A 21,549-nucleotide genomic window follows, 5' to 3' on the forward strand; every position below is an offset into this window, starting at 1 on the left:
TCGAAAAACAGTTTTCCCGATAGAATAATGACTAAGAGCGGAAATCTATTTTGACTCGAGCTGAGGTGAAATGGGGTTTAACGTCGCGTCCAAAATTATTGCACTTACATAGCGACGTGCATGCACGTGTACGTATGTGAGTGGCTGCTTGTACTAGTCCGGACTGACGCAGAGTTATGGTGCTAGCTAACTGAGATACAATGCCGCAGTTTAACATGAATACCCCACTCAGACACACTATTACTGACTCCGAGCCAGGGTAACAACAAATACCATCTTTTAACGTTTTTTGGTATGACGCGGTCGGGGATCGAACCCCGGACCTTCCGCTCTCCGGGCGGACGCTCCACCATTAGACCACGTAGGCGGTCTATTTTGACTCGAAATAGGTATCTATATATTTCATGTATTATTATTAACATTTGATGATGGCAACCACTCAATCAATACCCGGATAATAATGCGCAAATGACACAGTCATCGCATCACAGACAGTTTGCAAGTCACAATTTGGTACTGCATATCAGATAAAATCAGATATATTGACAACTGTGTAGGCTTTTTCGGAACAGCTTGTGTTCATTCGAATAGAAATGTATTTACCAGTGCGACCACTGTCAGTTGATTTTAAAACGTTTTGGTGTGTGTTTGTGATGAGTGTCACAGGTGGGGCAAGAAACGCTCACCTTTTCTTCGTTATCAGTGAATACAGGTGTGCAATAACACCGAGGTGCGGACCACAGCTGTGCTGCCACTCATGATCCTAGCATTTCTATCACCTGAAATATTACATTCAAAAAATCTTTATATGCACAACTATACGTGACATATGCTTGATCAATCTATGTTCATGTCAAACAAAGATCCGGTATAGAATAGGTCTTCAGCAACCCATGCTTGCCATAGAGACGACTATGCTTGTCAGAGAGGCGACAAACGAGATCGTGTGGTCAGAGTCGCTGACTTTGTTGATGCATGCCGTCGATTCCAATTGCGTGGATCGATGCTCATGATATTAATCACTGGATTGTCTGGTCCAGACTCGATTATTTACAAACAGCTGTAGCTGCAATGTTGCTGAGTGCCGCTATAAACAACAGACTAACCAACCAATCATATCAAACACCAGGCTATTTAACAACAGCTTGCACAATGGCTCATTAAAATACGTGTATTTAAGTTGATAGCTGACTGTGTTGCAATATATAGACCTAGAAATTAGTTGAGCTCCCCTTGGTTTTGCGACCATGTCTGTCCAACAACAAGGTGTCATTCGCGTCAAGCCTGAGCTATGGTTGAGAATTTGATGGCTTGTCTTGAAGATGTGTATCTTGACCAATGAAAACACAGAGAATGCTGCAAATGTTCAAATATTCTAATTGCAGTAATATCACAGTTAAGCAAAACTGATAACCACGAAAACTATGGATGTGGGAAATTCCATGATCACGTAATCTGTCCAAGTTTTTCCTTGATGTGGGCATTCTGGAGTTTGTCCCTCCTCTATCTCGCCGCATTTCAGACGAATAATGTTGCATTTGTCGAGTCCAAAGGACATGCCCATATCATTAGACAAGGACTCGACAAGGAGAATCGTTTATTATTATTATTATTATTTACAGATTCAAATAAAAAATGCAGCAAAGAGGGGTCGGGTGATCCTGGCATAGTCAGGCTGGTTAGGTTCATCATCAGCTCAGGGCCCTTTCACCCTCTACACGCAGCCCAGACAGCGAATCGGACTTCTCCCAGGAAGCTCTGTCTAGTCAAACCCACCCAGAACTTGTGAAGACGCACCAACACTGCAGCCTTCTGCATTACCCAGATTGTCAAAAGGGCTGTATTCCTCGTAGCAAGCCCAGGTACTCTCCCAATGTCAGTCAACAGATTGGCAGGTACCAAACCTAAGTCACCGAGATCAATGGGGAGTCGGAAAACTTGGTACTTGGGGTGCAAAGCGTGACATTTCGAAAGAGAGGTCCGCATATTTGCCATGTTTTTCCTCAATCTTGTCAATCATATTAGTGTCAAAGGGGACAGAAAACTCAATGATATGAATGATTTCATTGGATTTATCAAAAAAGGACAAGATCAGGTTTTTTAGCCTGGATACGTCTAAGGCTGTAAATGGGCCTATTCAAAAGAATTTTCTATTTATCATTTTCCATGACGCCCTCTAAATATTCCGGGTCGTACCATGGGTGGATCTCTGTGTCAAAACCACAAGCATGGCGAAGACGGTAACACGATGATCAAGCCACCTCATTATGTCGTTTAAGATACTGTGTTTGTGCCAAAGCTGGGCATCCACTCACAATGTGTTGGACAGTCTCATTAAATTCATTACATAATCTACATTTCATATTTACATTTTGATGCAAAATCACACATTGACTGTTTCGAGTGGGAAGTGGCCTATCCTGAGCAGCAAACAGAAAGCCTTCTGTTTTACTTTTCAGGCCAGACGACTTCATCCAAGGACTCTGCAGGATTGCTGATCTTCTCGCACTGCACATAAACTCGATGCAGTAGCGTTCAGATTGCCTTTCCTTGAAAATGGAAAGGCTATCTGAATGGTCCGACTTGATATGGCACTTCGCTTGGTTGACACTTATTTCTGTACCGTCCAGCAGTACAGAACCATCAACAAAATCAACACAGTCATTGAGATTATGTACCACATCCTTTGCTCGTTTTCGAAAACTGCCTTGTTTTCATCATGAATCTTGACATGCTTCACAAGAGGATCATCAGACGAATAAATGTGTGCAAAAGTGCACAAGACAATTCTATCATGAAGAGCCTCCACATTAATCAAACCACGCCCTCCCATCATGATTGGTAAATATAAGCGATTGAGGGAAGAGCGAGGATGGTGGGATGTATTGTCTGACATGATTCTTTGTGTGAGTGTGTCAATACCCTGAATTTCTTGTTTCGTCCAATCAACAACACCAAAAGAATACGAAAAGACGTGCACAGCGTAAGTATTTGTGGCTTTGACTTTATTGCGAGCGTTCAGCTCTGAACTCCAGATTTTCTTAAGTCAACATTTGTACTCTGCCCGAAGTTTGCCCTTGATATGGGCATTCTGGAGTTTGTCCCTAATCTGCATCCCTAAGTACATATAGGCCTGACATTCCCCAATTCAAGATGGTCAATAACTCCTCCTCTAAGTAAAGGGACGGATCCTTCCTCTTCTACCTTGCCACGTTTCAAATGACGAATGTTGCATTTGTCGAGACCAAAGGACATGCCGATATCATTAGAAAAGTACTCCACAAGCAGAATCTGTTTTTTGAGTGTAGATCCTCCATTGGCTATAAGTTCAAGGTCATCCATGTAAAGGAGGTGAGTAAGGGCTGTTGGGGTTCTGTGCTTAGAGGTCCCGGGTGATAACTGTCCTCTTTGCTGAGCAAAAAGCTTAAAGGTTTTAGTAACAAACAGAAAAGCAAAGGGCTAAAAGAATCGCCCTGAAATATTCCTCTGCTGATAGAAATGGGTTCCGAAGTCACCACCTGCCCCATATCAAGTTGAGTTGACCAGCAATTCATTAATGACTTGAGTAAAACAAGTCAATACATTATTATTATTATTATTATTATTGTTGTTGTTGTTGTTCTTGTTGTTGTTCTTGTTGTTATTATTATTATTAAAATATAAAAAAATGCAGCACATGAGTGTTGGCGTGATTCTGGCACAGTCAGTCTCGTTAGGCTCATCAGCAGCTCAGGGGCGTTCCCCCTGACACTCTCCCAATCTCAGCCAACAGACCTAAGGCACCGAGAACAATGGGGAGTTGGGCAACAATACATGTACATTTTCAGTACATATATACAGCTCAATAGTTTAATTTGTTACAAAATTATTTGCAAGGTTAATTTGTTAAAGAAACTACAATATATCCCAATTAATTATTGCTCCTCAATGGCTGTTTTTTTCGAATTCCCTTCTCCGTTTACCCATCTTGTTCCTTTTGGGAGTAAAATTATTTATATATATATATTCCTCAGATATGGATTACTACTTATCGGGCCTTTTGTCGCCAAACTGTGGAGAAGGTCTCAGGCCTGTATTAATATATACTGCGCACTAGCCACTGACTTGTAAATTTTCCTCTGAAGCCCCTCGTTCAACATGTCTTATTCATGTATGTACCGTATTCGACGTAATAAGCGCCCACGGCGATATTTGCTAATATATTGGTAAGTAAACAATCCCAATTAGCACCCCTTCCGATTGATCAATGTACACAAGACTTACTCGTGTGCTATATGCACCCTTAATTATTGGCAATTAAATTCTGGAAAAATATATCTGAAGTATATAAACATTTCAGGCTGTCAGCATAAACCACGAAATTTATCTTTCAATTCTGTTTTTTTCCACCAAAATAATATTCAAATAAGGGCCCCCTATTTCTAATTTTGAGAGCGCCCTGGGCGCTTATTACGTCGAATACGGTAAGTGTATTTGAGATACATATTTTATGAACCTACGTTAGTAAATATTAATTAAATCGACAAACATGACATTTGTATCTTGACGACTTAATTCAAATAATTTATTAATACTCGGATATCAAAACATATAAATGGATTCAGTTTCACAAAAGTAGAAATCGTGAAAGGTATATTGTTTTTTGCTTATAATATTGTTTAGCCCTATGTCCCTCCAAATACGCATCATTAGTTCCCAGCTGCTTGTGTCCCGATAGCTTAATCAATGCTTATCTTTTCACAGCTGCTCCAAACCATGAAAATGCTTTATATCATATATGCATCCGTTTACTCGCCAGTGCATCCTATGACACGCTAACCGCCAGCATCTCAACTGCAACAATGAATGTGTTCTCTGGGGTTGCGCTTCTACTGTTGGGCTCTTCCATGCTCCTGTACGCAGAGGGTAAGTCACTCATTTCCCCAAAACGCTTAACATGTCCTAATGGCATAAATAGTAAAAAATGTTTTCCTGATACTCTGTGCGAACAGAAAGAAAACACAATAGTGTTTTTTTTTAGCTTACCGTTATCCTTAAAGAAATGTGTTTATACCACTCAATTACATGTCTTTGAAAGCAAACAGTCATAAACTAGTTTATACTGCAGGAAATTGCCTTCAATAAAATGCACGTAAGAATCCGTAGACCCATAATGTTGCATGTGTTACCATATGGGACTAATAGCATTCTACAATAAGCTTCCATGTGTCCATCATGTTTTCCATCAGCTATAATAAAGGTTTTGTTTTTCACACCGCACGTTTGGAATGCTTTAGCATTGAAAGGGAAATTGTCTCGTAACGTTTTCAAGTTACAGTCACCAGTGAAAATGGTGTACAAAATGCAGAAGGAAGCTATTTCACAGCAATATTATGCTGATTTAGCGTCACATAATGGACCATTGAAGTATTGGTTTAAACTGTTTTGTACCTATGACTCTCATGGCGGAATGCCATTTATTTCAAGGAAACGTGTTTCATCTAAATACCTTCGTGAATCTGATGCCAGGTTGTGTGTGCCATCTACACCTGACATGATTGTCCATACATTAAAATATACAATATCTCCCCAATAAATGCTTTTAATTAAGTGAAGGTTATATTACAGCAGAATTGCGACCTTCCTCAAATTGGCAATACTTCACATATCTATACTCAACAACAAAAGTTCCCGTGACACCAATATTTTAGTGTATTTTCAAACAAGTAAAGTTTGGTTTTCAATATTGTAGTACATGTATGAAATCAAGTCACAAAAAAACGCAACTGCTACAGAAAAGCATGCATTCCATGCAAAGGTTAGCTTTTATGCAAGCCCCATGCATTTCACTACCCAAGAATGGGTATAAAACATGTGCGTTAACGAGATTCCATATGCATTGTTTAGCATCGTGCTGACAACAACCACTCAGAAAAACAACAAAATTACGCAATTATTCAACATTACGAAATGCCACCCCAGTCCAAAAATGAGCGTCTGCGAGCCATTGGTATGCTTGAAGCAGGATCGAGTCAACGTGATGTTGCAAGACAATTTAACGTCCACAGAAACACCATTTGGTGTTTATGGCAACGTTGGCAACAGACGAATGCAGTCAGAGACCATCCTCTGAGTGGCAGGCCACGCGTAACCAACAATCGACAAGACAACTGGATTCGAACTACACACCTAAGAAATCGATTTCAGCCAGCAACAGTGACTGAAAGAAGCATCCCTGGCCTTCGACGAATATCTTCACAAACGTACGTCGTCGCTTCAGATGTGCAGGGATTGTCGCCAGAAAACACAGACGTCCCATTTTGACAGGAAACCACCGTCAAGCACAGCTACAGTGGTGCAGACAGCGTCTACAATATTTGACGACATGCGATGTTGCGCTTCGTTTTATCTCGGACCTAATCCAATTCAGGACTCAATTATAGCTCTATAGGAGGTATCAAATCCCGTATCGTTGCCACTGCATGCAATTTTCAGGGTAGTTGAGAGTTGCAAAAAAATACTACTTTTGATCGTTTTGATGCTACTTCATTATGCAATGTGAAAATGACAGATGGCGAGCCTCTGGTATGCTTCAGTGTGACGTCACACGCCAATTTAACGTCCAGGCCATATGACACTTATGGTGACGCGACGAGGGCTGGTCAAAAAGTTCTAAGCCTAACAAACAAAACCAACAGTTGGGAAAGTGTTTTTAATTTTATTTTTCAACATAACATCGCTGCTTTTCAATACACATCTCATATCGATAGTGAAGGTTTTCGATTCCAGTGAGGAAGAAGTTTTCTGAAGCCACCCTGCAAAACCCGTTCACGGAAGCTTTAAGGTCATCGTTGTCGTCATTGCGCTTTCCACAAAGGTGATCTTTCAGTTTAGGAAACAAGCGGAAATCACTTGGTGGCAGGTCGGGCGAGTATGGAGGGTTAGGAGGCTCTTGGAACCCACATTGTCGCACAGCAACCTTGCAAGTCGAGAGATGTGAGAATAGGCGTTGTCATGAAGTAGTAGAACTCCAGAAGTCAGAATTCCTCGCCACCTTTCTTTGATAGAATTTCTCATGCGATGAAGCAAATCAGCATAGTAGGCACTAGTTATCGTCTTTGGACTTTCAAAGGATCACACTCTTTGAAACCCAGAAAACAGTGGCCATGAATTTCTGTACTGATCTTGAAGACTTTTTGTGCTGAAAAGTGAAATGGTGTCATTCCATTGATTGACTATTTGACTTGGGATCATAGTGGTGGACCCATTTTTCATCACCCGTTACTAATCTCTTTTTGAATTTGACAAAATCCTTCTCAATTTAGCGCGAAATTTTCTCTAGCAATGTCAGTTCTTTTTTCATTAAGATTATAATTAAGAAACTTTGGCACTAAACGAGCAGATATTTTATCCACCTGTAAATGTTTAAAAACAGTGTAAATGGATCCATTCCTTAGACCTGTGTCCTCTTCAAGTTCAGCAATGGTAATATCTGACAGTATAGGTTTTTCTATCTCCTTGATTGAATCTTCATTGGTGGGAGTTGAGGAACGACCAGACCTAGGGTTATCATCAAGGCTTGTTCTCACAACCTTGAACATGGATCAACAAAGTTTAACAGTGGAATTACTAGGGCACTTACTCTTGTGCCATGAATTTCATGGGGAGTACATTTCTCTAAAGTCATAAACTTGATGACTCCTTGGTACTTGCTCTTTTCCATTTCTGTATCCATTAGACCCCTATCACAATCCACTGGCTGTCACTAATATACAAACGGACTCAACAGACCAAACAAACTTGAAATGAACTACTACAAAATGTACTACATTGACTAGTTCACTTTGTAATGGCCCATAGTTGAAAGTTAGTCAGGCTTAGAACATTTTCTGCAGCCCCCGTATTAACAACCACGCCAGAGACGGTCCCCGTAGTGTCCGCCCACCCGCGACAACCCCTTGCCAAGATATCGTCGACACAGGTTACAGACAGCATGGCTCACAGCCCGTGTAGAAGCGCCGTTTCTGCGAGGGTGGTCCGCAGACACTGACACACCTACGGCATCCGTGAGAGACGCCCAGCCAAAAGGCTAATACTAATCAAGGTCGACGTCTCCAGTGATTCAGATATGTGGCCTTTGTCACTGATGTGTCACGTTTACTTGTTCACCGATTCGATAGCAGAACACCTGTCTTCAGGCATCCAGGGGGAACGTTATGGCACGCCGTGCCTTCTTGAAAGCGATGGTTTGAATGTGGTGGCTTTATGATCTGAGGTGAATCAACGGGTACACGGTACAGTCAAAGTGTTGTGATTGATGGGAATTTGAATGTTGCGAAATACCAGAATGCTTGCAAGATCACCTCATCATTCAAACATGCTGGGATGAAATGGAATGATGTTCCGATGTCATTCTCATCCTCAAATGATGTTGCAGGAAATCAGGTTTATCCCTCCTCAGATATGGACTACCATTCATCGGGCGTTTCTTTGCCTCAGTGAGGAGAAGTTGTCAGGCCTGCCCTGCCACTGACTTGTAAACTTGTCTCTGAACCGTCTCGTTCAACATGACTCATTGGCATATGTCAGGAGCACTCTTCACATGGACTGATGCTCGCTACAATACCTTCGTAACATTTGCATCCGTTTCAAAATAATCAAATCATTGCAGGATTACAATACAGTAAAATACGCTTATCACGAACACGCTTATAACGAACTGATGGATATTACGAACTTAACTTTTGGTCCCCGCCATTTGCTGTACAGATGGTTTATGTATGCTTATAAACGAACAAAACTGAGTAGTCCATTTGAGTTCGTTATAACCGTAGTTTACTGTACTATGATTTATTGTTGAAAGTGAAGGTTTAGTGTTTTCATATTAGGAACGTTGATTGGAACCCCCTGAAATTCCTTTGCAAGAGGCATACGTTAACTGAGTGTCATATCATTTGAAAGTACACGTACATAGCCCAGGCATAAATCTGTACCTTCTGGATATCGGTATATTGTACTTTTGATACCGAACATGAGTAGATTAGGAATATTGACATGAACTACTTTTTTCCCTGTTTTGAACTGCTAGAAGATCTACGGTGCAACATCGCCACTGTGTTGCACTGGTGATTCTTTATTTGCCAACACCCAATTCCAAATTAGTCCTTAATCCGGTCTTTATCCTATATTTCCGTTACATGGTGCATCAAAAACTAACTGATTCCAATGACATATATCAATATGTTTGTTTAAATGTTGAAGGTTCAAGGTGTGTACCAGGGTTTCATTCCCATGGACGTTCCTGCTACTGGTTCTCTGACATGACAGGAACTTTTGCTGAAGCAAGGGTAAGTAACCAGTGCTGAGTCTTCAGCTCAAATATGATTAATATGAAATAGTTAAATATCAAAAGCATTAAGCGTATTATGAAAACAACCGTTTTATTGTTTGTATCGATGTTTCGGATCTCCCTTCTCACCCCTTTATCAGGTGAATGGTTGAATATAAAAATGTCCCTCAAACAACATTATCTATACGTGAAGTCGTGCAGAATGCAGAAGCAACTGCTTGACAAACAGGTTCTCCTGATTGAAATCGGGCTTTAGATGCAATAGTGCATGCCATAGCCACAAGACCTTTGCAAATTGCGACTGAACTGAGCGGTGTACAGAACTGTATTGCTCATTGCACGTATTGGGCATGCTGTGAATAAACGCGATAAGATAAATGTACAGGGCTATTAACAGTATTAACAGAACTGACAAGGAGGGAGCAAACAAAGACATTCGGAGTGGTAGTGCTTGAGATCGGTTGGTGTATCATGGTGCTAATCAATCAATCAACCGTTTATTCCATCAAATCCGATCACAGCAACAACACGAATAATAAAAAAAACATTATCGAGAACGGAAATCCAGTGGATTGACATCTTAAAATCTCAGCACGTCAATAGACGGTTGATGTTCTACTGTTCATCCCGATACCATTCGTTTTGCAGTCAGTCTGTCAGTTTTTCGGAGCTCGGCTCGTCATCATCAACAGTCGAGCGGAGGATGACTTCATCAGGGGATATGCAAGGGGAAAAGGTTTGTAAAGGCATAAGTGCACTGAAAGCCTAAGAGTTTTGGATAGGTAGGTAAGGCAGTTTGGACTCTTTACATAGAGAGGTGACACTTTTTGAAAAACAATAATTGAAAGACTTTTTTGACAAACAATCGATCAATTTTTGAGGCTATGTTTCACTTCTAAACTTTGCCTTTTGCATTTAAACTTCCGCTTACTTCATTGGAGGGAGTGACCTGGCTCGCGAGGGCAGGTTCGTCTGGGAAGGAGGCAGACCTTTTGCTGGTGGATACCAGAACTGGGGATCGGGTCAACCAGATAACTACAAGGGGGGTGAGGATTGTCTCGTCATTTGGGACGCAGTCGGGTATCGCTGGAATGACGCCACCTGCAGCCATAAGCACAACTTCATTTGTGAGATTTCAAAGTGAAGTAATTAAATTGTGTAACTAATGCCTGGCATCCTGTTTTCTTTTGCTTCTATCCAGAACCAGTATGTATCAAACTGTACAGTCATGATGCGTATCCATGTACATTCACTAACGTCGTTATACCTTCTTACTAACTTCAGGTTAGACCTGCGATATACACTGATTTCAGACTTGAATAGTTTCACATTTGGTGTTCTGATCCGCAGTATTCTGAACACAGTATTTCTCATATATTACATTTTCTTCAAATACAATCTGAACAACTTACGGGAAACCTATCTTGAAACAAGTTATACATGAAACTGGACTCAACATGCTTGGAAAGATTACCATTCTAAGTATTGCCATTGTAGAATGTGTCAAAGTGGAGGTGAATGTGGTATGAAGCGACGGAGTGGATGAGGTGGTAAAGTTCGGTGACCATTCCAAGTATTGCCGTTGTAGAATGTGTGAAATTAGAGGTGAAGGTTGTGTGAAGCGACTGAGTGGACAAAGGTGACCTGGTTGAGTGCCTGTCATAGTACCGGAAACGTGGGACGTTGGTAATAATATTAAACACGGCACGTCGTGAATACCTTTCTGTGGTGAAGAAGCTGTCGTAAAATCTCAGTTAAAGTTCATCACCTACCTGTTTCCCAGTGACAGAAATTGTCTGTGTGTGACGATTAATAAACTTGACCACTGAAATAGTGTGTCTCTATATCTACAACTATTATGTCTTTTATGTATATAACGTTATGGCTTGGAGCCTAAACAATGGATCACAAGATGTCTTTTAAATTATATATAATGTCTTGTACAAAATCGTGAATCATTTTCACTTTAATCCGCATTTAAAAGCCTTGTTTCTTCCAATATAAATATATGAGACCATTGTTTAAGTTTTAAGCTCCTACGTAAGAATGAGACATATCCACTTGCACCTTGTCAAATCATCACAATTTGCTTCTGGGCAGCTATAAAATTTCCAATCCCCATAATGGGATTCAGACCACGGACCGTCTGATCCGAGGTCCACATGAACAGAGGTTAAGCTTGCCAGCCCTTCGTAACAGAAGACACGTTTGGGCCGCGATTTGCTGATATTTAATGTGAACGTCCTCAGCCCCTACGTTAGGCGCTAATGTAGCGGTCATACAATATCCGATTTCTGGGATGGGATTCGAACCACGACCTTCTGATCCAAGGTTGGGAATGCTGACACGGGATGGGTGTCGTCTGCGGGATGAATCCACCCTACTATACATGCCTTCCTGTTCAATATTTCAAGATTCCATCCTGATTCCTTAGAGATTTAGAGATATACGAGACGTCCTTACATACACCGGGTTTGAGCCAGTTATGCTGACAGTAAATATTGGTCTTGTGTCGCTTGCAGAAAGTGTTATGGAGGGTTGTGTATCACTTCGGGCTTTCCTCCTACATCAAGCTGACACTCAGTGATATAGTAGTTTATTTGTTGTTCAACGCCGCACTCAGCAATATTCCAGCTATATGATGGCGGTCTGTAAGTAATCGAGTAATCGAGTCTGGACCAGAAAATCCAGTGATTGACATCATTAACATCGATCCACGCAATTGGGAAACGATGACATGCATCAACCACGTCAGCGAGCCTGACCACCCGATCCAGTTCGTCGCCTCTTACGACAAGCATAGTCGGCTTTTACAGCAAGCATGGGTTGCTGAAGACCTATAGTACCCCGGATCTTCACGGCTCCTCAGTGATATAACTGATGTTCTTTTCAGCGTAACCAAACTCACTCACTCACAATTTACTAGGGCCTCAACTCGAGTGAGTTTGGTTCAACTCACTCTTTTCACGCATAACAAAGGCTATCGGGGAAATACAAGATAATCAATTAGTAGTACAATGATAGTAATAATAATGACGAGAGACATAATCTCAATGTTAATATTGTTGATGGTTCTCTACTGCTAGACGGTGCTTGCTGCTCGCGAGGCGCTTGTGTTTTGAAATGAAAATATGATTAATTCAAAGCTATCCATTTGTCGTGATCACGTTAGTTCTATCGGAAAATTGTAACTTCGAACAAACTACTACTACTACACCTATTACTAACTACTACTACTACTACTGCTATTACTACTACTACTACTACTTCTTATGAAGCATGTCAAGACTGATGGTGAAAAGGAGGTAATCATGATGGGAGGGCGTGGTTCCGTGATAGAATTGTACTGTGCACATTTGCACACATAACTTCGAACAAACTACTATTACTACTACTACTACTACTATTTCTACTACTACTACTAGTAGTAGTAGTAGTAGTAATTGTATTGTGCACTTTTGCACACATTTATTTGTATGATGATCCTCTTGTGAAGCATGTCAGGACCCATGATGAAAACAAGGCATTCCACAGTTTTCTTAAATGAGCCAAGGATGTAGGACATGAAATGTAGGTACAGAAATGAGTGTCAACAAAGGGAAGTGCCATATCAATTCGGCCCAGATTCAGTTTATCAAAGTGAGGTTGAATGACCACAGTACAGTGTATTCAGAGGGACAGAAACAGACTCAACCATAGCATGTACAAACAGAGAGCTGAGAATCAAATGCTGAGAATTTAAGTGACCATTTTTTTGTGAAAGTTATTTTTGTCATGATTAGGCAATGAATTTAATAAGACTGTCCAACACATTGCCAGTGGATGCCCAGCTTTGGCACAAACACAGTATCTTTAGCGACATGATGCTGTGGTACTATCATTTTATTACCGTCTTCGCCTTGCTACACCCAGAATATGTGCGTCATGGAAAATGATAAACACAAAATTCTTTGGAATTGGCCTTAGGCCTATCCAGGCCCTCAAAACCTGATCTTGTCCTTTTTCATAAATCCAATGAAATCATCTGTCTCTTTTGACACTAAAGTGATTGACAAGCTTCAGGACAAACATGGCAAATATGTGGACCTCGATTTCTAAATGTTACACTTGCATCCCAAGTACCAAGTTGTCCGACTCCCCATCTTCTCGGTTCCTTAGGTTTGGTACCTCCCAATCTGTTGACTGACATTGGGAGGGTACCCGGGTTTGCTACCAGCCCTTCTGACAATCTGGGTAATGTCGAAGGCTGCAGAGTTGGGGAGTCTTCACATTCTCTGAAAGGTTCTTGGTGGGTTCGACTGGGCAGCGCTTCCTGGGAGAAGTCCCATTCGCTGTCTGGGCTGCGTGAAGAGAGAGCTAGGTCCCTGAGCTGATGATGAGCCTTACCAGCCTGACTGCCAGGATACACAAACCCTCTTTGCTGAATTTGTTTTCTTTTAATGAACCTCCTCTGTCCTATTTACATTCAACGTGGACTAGTGGTGGACTATTTAACTATTAAATTTTAAAAAATATAATAAAGTCTTTTTTATTTTTTCTTACATATATGGACAGAACGGTGATAACAACAATAAAATCGACAAACCATGAGAAGTTTCAGCTACACCCCTTTATTACGTTAATGATACATATATCTTTTGATTATTGATTACTGACCATTTACCCTTTTATGTATAAATAGATAGAAATGTCTTTTAGCGGTATTACATTTGTGATACTTTCGATTGGTTGACGATTTGTTTGTTTGTTTGTTGTTTAACGCCACACTCAGCAATATTCCAGCTGTATGACGGCGGCCTGTGTAAAAACAATCGAGTCAGGACCAGACAATCCAGTGATTGATATCATGAGCATCGATCCACGCAATCACACCAGGTCAGCGCGCCTAAACACCACCCGATCCCGTTAGTCGCCCCTTACGACAAGCATAGTCGCCTTTTACAGCAAGCATGTGTTGCTGAAGACCTATTCTACCCCGGGTCTGGTAGGTTGGATAAAGAATGTTACGACTGCTTTAAGAAGGGAACTCTTCACAACAGACATGTCCCGGTAAGAATAGAACCATCCCCCTCCCCCACCAACACCCCTACCCTCCAGCTATGCTGACCGCCTCCATGGTCTAGTGGTAGAGCGTCCGCCGGGAACAAAGGTCCAGGGATCGATCCCCGGCCGCGTCATACCAAAAGACGTTAAAAGATGGTACTTGTTGTTACCATGCCTGGATGTCAGCATTAAGGGGATTAAACAAGGACTGGTCAGTATACTGTGTCTAAGTTGGGCATGGTATCTCAGTGAGCTAGCACTATAAAATCGGCATCAGTCCGGACTAGTATAAGCAGCCACACACGTGCATGCACGTTGCGAAGTAAGTGCATCAATCTCCACCATTTCACCTCAGCACCACCTCTATTTCAACCTATTTACTCTCAGTTCAACTTTGTTCATGGCAAATAGACGTATCCTTTATTCATTATTTGGCTGTATGTGTATTACAATGACATTGCTTGGTTAAAAATATATATGAAAAAATATAATCGACTAAACTGACCATGTCGGAATAGCGTACGTATTATACCATATTAACGCAGGGTTACCTTTTTTCCAAATCAATGTTCGGTTAATATTCAATAATATTACGTACCTTAATGTCATTGCTTTATTTCATGACTGCCAAGACGACACTTTCAGACGTATTTTTCGCCTCCTTTGTTCTTGTATATGCATAAGGTGCGTTCAGATTTTTACATTTCCAAACTCTCATGTCACGTGATCGCAGTTTGTTTGTCTCTTTGTTTGTTTGTTTGTTTGTTTGTTTGCCTTTTAACGCCGCACTCAGCAATATTCCAACTATATGACGGCGGTGTTTAATAATCGATCCTGGACCAGACAAACCAGTGATTGAAATGTTGATCTTCATCTTTTTTCCCATTCCACATTACAGCCTATACGGTGTGAGAGAATGTAGTGTACAAAAGACAATATAGATGTAATTTACACAAGCCACAATCGTATTGCTTTGTATAGATAGGTGAATGAGTGAGGATGGTTTTCCAGCAATATCACGGCGGGGGACACCAGAAATGGGCTTCACGCATTGTACCCATGTCGGGAATCGAACCAGTTTCTTCGGAGTGACGAGTATAGACAGTGGGTTCATCAGATGAAGACATCAACATATTTAGCTTATATCATTTGTGGCACAAGTAGAATGTAATTGGTATATATTTACATCCCAAATGGTGATGGCTACAAATTGATACTCATCATCTACTTTACCCTGGTTACAAACCAAACATAACCGTTGAAGTTTTAGCTCTTTTCTGTATCACGAAGCTAGGAACAACATCTCAATCGAGCAACTTGTTTTAAATTTTAAATTTAATTTTGAATGCATCATAAAGGGTTAATGTTGATAGGGCTGCGCACAAACCTTGGTCATAAGAAGATTTTTCACTTTATTTTAGACATGAAGCTGGCAATGATATTTATAGATTGCTGTCCCCATTCGTACCCAAAGCATCTGATGCCCAGGTGGCCATACCATAATTACAGTCTAACATGAATACATAATAACAGTTCGTTTCAAAACGTGACCCTCTTATGTTGATTATTTTAACAAATACTTACATGCAAATATGTACATCTGCAGAATACTTCCTTATTCTCTTCCAACAACATCATTTGAGGACAACTGCTTCACACATAAAAATTGCTTACACGCGAACATTTGTACAACTTCTTTTTCCGGGGATTTATCTACAACCCATACTTCAGAACAAAACAGTAAAATTTGCCAGATTTGGAGTCAAATATTTAAAACAACCGACGGTAAAGGCTGCAGCGTCGACAGCAACTTTATAGTTTCAAAGAGAACTGAAAGGAGGCCTTATTGACCTGATTTGACCATGACAGTGATCTAGAAAATAATACTCCAGGGTATTTATTAAATACACACTCAAGTTCATGCTCGTCAAATGACCACCCCTCGAATCTTGATAAATTGTCACCCATTTTGAAAACAAGAATTTTGTCTTATCTAGATTAACTGAGAAATGGTAGTTGTCACAAAAAGATATTCAGACATCAATTTTTTGGGGAGCCCATAGATAGTATCAGCAAAACGGACAATATCATCTTCAAATAGCATCAAAAATTCCTATATGATATCAATGTGTAGCTGTACACTGGGAACAGAAGGTGAATCTATTTGTCAAGCAAGTTAATTGATGAACATGAAGAATAGGAAAGGGCTCATCACACAGCCTTGTCTAAGACCTAGAGGACAATCAAAACATTCAGAAAAATTATTACTTGTCTTAGCACATCTCTTGACACAACTATAAATAGACTCCTGTGCAACTAACATCTTTGGTGAAACATCATATAGTTTAGAAAAAAACATAATTAATATTCATTATCATTAAATTAAAATTAATATCAGAAAATCCAGTATATTCTGTGTAGTTGCCATCGCATTCTTCGAAAAAAATCGTAAAATGCAAAAACCATTCCGAAATGTTTATGTTATCCTTTTGTGGCTTCTTTGTTGTATATTTTCTTAGTACAGCCTGAAACTCTTTTGATTTGTTATTTTGTCTAACAAAGCATCTCTTACAGAAGCACTATACTGTCTCTTTTTAATTCTGATTAGGTCAATCTTCCCGAGACAAGTGAGTTAACTGACCCTAAGATCCCGTCGCGTGTGAAAGGAGTGAGCATATCCTCTCCACCTTAGTACCCCTCATGTGTCAAGTGAGTAAGGATCTCCTGTCCTCCTTAGTACCCGTCATGTGTGAAGTGAGTAAGCATGTCCAGTCCTCCCATAATACCCGTCATGTGTGAAGTGAGTAATCATGTCCTTTCCTCCCTTAATACTTGTCACGTGTGAAGTGAGTAAGCATGTCCTGTCCTTCCTTAGTACCCGTCATGTGTGAAGTGAGTAAGCATGTCCTGTCCTCCCTTAATACGCGTGATGTGTGAGGTGAATAAGCATGTCCAGTCCTCCCTTAAAACTCGTCATGTATGAAGTGAGTTATAATGTCCAGTCCTCACATAATACCCGTCATGTGTGAAGTGAGTAATCATGTCCTTTCCTCCCTTAATACTCGTCACGTGTGAAGTGAGTAAGCATGTCCTGTCCTTCCTTTGTACCCGTCATGTGTGAAGTGAGTAAGAATGTCCTGTCCTCCCTTAATACTCGTGATGTGTGAGGTGAATAAGCATGTCCAGTCCTCCCTTAATACCCGTCATGTTTGAAGTGAGTAAGCATGTCCTGTCCTCCCTTAATACCCGTCATGTTTGAAGTGAGTAAGCATGTCCTGTCCTCCCTTAATACCCGTCACATGTGAAGTGAGTAAGCATGTCCTGTCTAACCCTTAATACCCGTCACATGTGAAGTGAGTAAGCATGTCCTGTCTAACCCCTATACCCATCATGTGTGAAGTGAGTAAGCATGTCCTGTCTAACCCTTAGTACCCTTCATGTGTCAAGTGAGTAAGCATGTCCTGTCCACCGTTAGTACCCGTCACGTGTGAAGTGAGTAAGTATGTCCTGTTCTCCCTTAATACCCGTTATGTGTGAAGTGAGTAAGCATGTCCTGTCCTCCCTTAATACCAATCATGTGTGAAGTGAGTAAACATGTCATGTCCTCACTAAGTACCCGTCATGTGTGAAGTGAGTAAGCATGTCATGTCGACCCTTAGTACCCGTCGTGTGTAAAATGAATAAGCATGTCATGTCCTCACTCAGTAACCGTCATGTGTGAAGTGAGGGAGCATGTCCTGTCCTCCCTAAGTACCCGTCATTTGTCAAGTGAGTAAGCATGTCCCGTCCTCCCTAAGTACCCGTCATTTGTGAAGTGAGTAAGCATGTCCTCTCCTCCCTTAATACCCGTCATGTTTAAAGTAAAAAAGAATGCCCTGTCCTTCCTTCATACCCGTCATGTGTGAAGTGAGTGAGCATGTCATGTCGACCCTTAGTACTCGTCGTGTGTAAAGTGAGTAAGCATGTCATGTCCTCACTAAGTACCCGTCATGTGTGAAGTGAGTGAGCATGTCCTGTCCTCCCCTTGTACCCGTCCTGTGTGAAGTGAGTAAGCATGTCCTGTCCTCCCTTAGTAACAGTCATGTGTGATGATAGTAAGCATGTCCTGTCCTCCCTTAGTATCCGTCGGGCGGTCGGGTAGCCTAGTGGTTAAAGCGTTCGCTCGTCACGCCGAAGACCCTGGTTCGATTCCCGACATGGGTACAATGTGTGAAGCCCATGTCTGGTGTCCCCCGCCGTGATATTGCTGGAATATTGCTAAAAGCGGCGTAAAACCATATTCACTCACTCACTCACTTAGTATCCGTCATGTGTAAAGTGAGTGAGAATGTCCTGTCCTCCCTTAATACCCGTCATGTGTGAAGTGAGTAAGGATCTCCTGTCCTCCTTAGTACCCGTCATGTGTGAAGTGAGTAAGCATGTCCAGTCCTCCCATAATACCCGTCATGTGTGAAGTGAGTAATCATGTCCTTTCCTCCCTTAATACTCGTCACGTGTGAAGTGAGTAAGCATGTCCTGTCCTTCCTTAGTACCCGTCATGTGTGAAGTGAGTAAGCATGTCCTGTCCTCCCTTAATACGCGTGATGTGTGAGGTGAATAAGCATGTCCAGTCCTCCCTTAAAACTCGTCATGTATGAAGTGAGTTATAATGTCCAGTCCTCACATAATACCCGTCATGTGTGAAGTGAGTAATCATGTCCTTTCCTCCCTTAATACTCGTCACGTGTGAAGTGAGTAAGCATGTCCTGTCCTTCCTTTGTACCCGTCATGTGTGAAGTGAGTAAGAATGTCCTGTCCTCCCTTAATACTCGTGATGTGTGAGGTGAGTAAGCATGTCATGTCCTCCCTTAATACCCGTCATGTTTGAAGTGAGTAAGCATGTCCTGTCCTCCCTTAATACCCGTCATGTTTGAAGTGAGTAAGCATGTCCTGTCCTCCCTTAATACCCGTCACATGTGAAGTGAGTAAGCATGTCCTGTCTAACCCTTAATACCCGTCACATGTGAAGTGAGTAAGCATGTCCTGTCTAACCCCTATACCCATCATGTGTGAAGTGAGTAAGCATGTCCTGTCTAACCCTTAGTACCCTTCATGTGTCAAGTGAGTAAGCATGTCCTGTCCACCGTTAGTACCCGTCACGTGTGAAGTGAGTAAGTATGTCCTGTTCTCCCTTAATACCCGTTATGTGTGAAGTGAGTAAGCATGTCCTGTCCTCCCTTAATACCCGTCATGTTTAAAGTAAAAAAGAATGCCCTGTCCTTCCTTCATACCCGTCATGTGTGAAGTGAGTGAGCATGTCATGTCGACCCTTAGTACTCGTCGTGTGTAAAGTGAGTAAGCATGTCATGTCCTCACTAAGTACCCGTCATGTGTGAAGTGAGTGAGCATGTCCTGTCCTCCCCTTGTACCCGTCCTGTGTGAAGTGAGTAAGCATGTCCTGTCCTCCCTTAGTAACAGTCATGTGTGATGATAGTAAGCATGTCCTGTCCTCCCTTAGTATCCGTCGGGCGGTCGGGTAGCCTAGTGGTTAAAGCGTTCGCTCGTCACGCCGAAGACCCTGGTTCGATTCCCGACATGGGTACAATGTGTGAAGCCCATGTCTGGTGTCCCCCGCCGTGATATTGCTGGAATATTGCTAAAAGCGGCGTAAAACCATATTCACTCACTCACTCACTTAGTATCCGTCATGTGTAAAGTGAGTGAGAATGTCCTGTCCTCCCTTAATACCCGTCATGTGTGAAGTGAGTAAGCATGTCCCGCCCTCCCTTAATACTCGTCACGTGTGAGATGAGTAAGCATGTCCTGTCCTCCCTTAGTACCCCTCAGGTGTGAAGTGAGTAAGCATGTCCTGTCTAACCCTTAGTACCCTTCATGTGTCAAGTGAGTAAGCATGTTAAGCCCGCTCTTAATACTCGTCACGTGTGAGATGAGTAAGCATGTCCTGTCCAACCCGTAGTACCCGTCATGTGTGAAGTGAGTAAGCATGTCCTCTCCTCCCTTAATACTCCTCATGTGTGAAGTGAGTAAGCATGTCCTGTCCTCCCTTAATACCCGTCATGTGTGAAGTGAGTAAGCATGTCCTGTCTAACCTTTAGTACCCTTCATGTGTCAAGTGAGTAAGCATGTCCTGTCCACCGTTAGTACCCGTCACGTGTGAAGTGAGTAAGTATGTCCTGTTCTCCCTTAATACCCGTTATGTCTGAAGTGAGTAAGCTTGTCCTGTCCTCCCTTAGTACCCGTCAGGTGTGAAGTGAGTAAGCATGTCCTGTCCAACCCTTAGTACACGTCACGTGAGAAGTGAGTAAGCATGTCCTGTCCTCCCTTAATACTCGTCGTGTGTGAAGTGAGCAAGCATATCCTGTCCTTCCTTAATACCCGTCATGTGTGTAGTGAGCAAGCATATCCTGTCCTTCCTTCATACCCGTTATGTGTGAAGTAGGTAAGCATGTCATGACCTCCCTTAATACCCGTCATTTGTGAAGTGAGTAAGCATGTCATCAACTCACTACGTACCGGTCATATGTGAAGTGAGTAAGCATGTCCTGTCCACCGTTAGTACCCGTCACATGTGAAGTGAGTAAGCATGTCCTGTTCTCCCTTAATACCCGTGATGGGTGAAGTGAGTAAGCATGTCCTGCCCTCCCTTAATACTCGTCACGTGTGAGATGAGTAAGAATGTCCTGTCCTCTCTTAATACCAATCATGTGTGACGTGAGTAAACATGTCATGTCCTCACTAAGTACCCGTCATGTGTGAAGTGAGTAAGCATGGCATATCGACCCTTAGTACCCGTCGTGTGTAAAATGAGTAAGCATGTCATGTCTTCACGAAGTACCCGTCATGTGTGAAGTAAGTAAGCATATCCTGTCCTCCCTAAGTAACCGTCATGTGTGAAGATAGTATGTTCTGTCCTCCCTTAGTACCCGTCATGAGTGAAGTGAGTAAGCATGTCCTGTCCTCCCTAAGTACCGGTCATGTGTCAAGTGAGTAAGCATGTCCTGTCCTCCCTAAGTAACCGTCATGTGTGAAGATAGTAAGCATGTCCTGTCTAACCCTTAGTACCCTTCATGTGTCAAGTGAGTAAGCATGTTAAGCCCGCTCTTAATACTCGTCACGTGTGAGATGAGTAAGCATGTCCTGTCCAACCCATAGTACCCGTCATTTGTGAAGTGAGTAAG

The 21,549-nt window shown here is 41.8% G+C and overlaps 1 protein-coding gene across 1 annotated transcript in view; it reads left to right on the forward strand.

Moving 5' to 3' along the window:
* The window catches only part of LOC124128414 (perlucin-like), a 75,399-nt gene extending 64,905 nt beyond the window's left edge, over positions 1–10,494 (forward strand). The window contains exon 5 of the mRNA XM_048390185.1: positions 10,249–10,494. Within this exon, the coding sequence (XP_048246142.1) occupies positions 10,249–10,472 (224 nt within the window). The 3' untranslated portion in view covers positions 10,473–10,494. The remainder of the gene's footprint in view (positions 1–10,248) is intronic.
* Positions 10,495–21,549: the final 11,055 nt, after the last annotated feature.

Source organism: Haliotis rufescens, unplaced genomic scaffold, assembly GCF_023055435.1.
Source record: "Haliotis rufescens isolate VD_foot unplaced genomic scaffold, xgHalRufe1.0.p SCAF_86, whole genome shotgun sequence".
Lineage (NCBI taxonomy): Eukaryota > Metazoa > Mollusca > Gastropoda > Lepetellida > Haliotidae > Haliotis > Haliotis rufescens.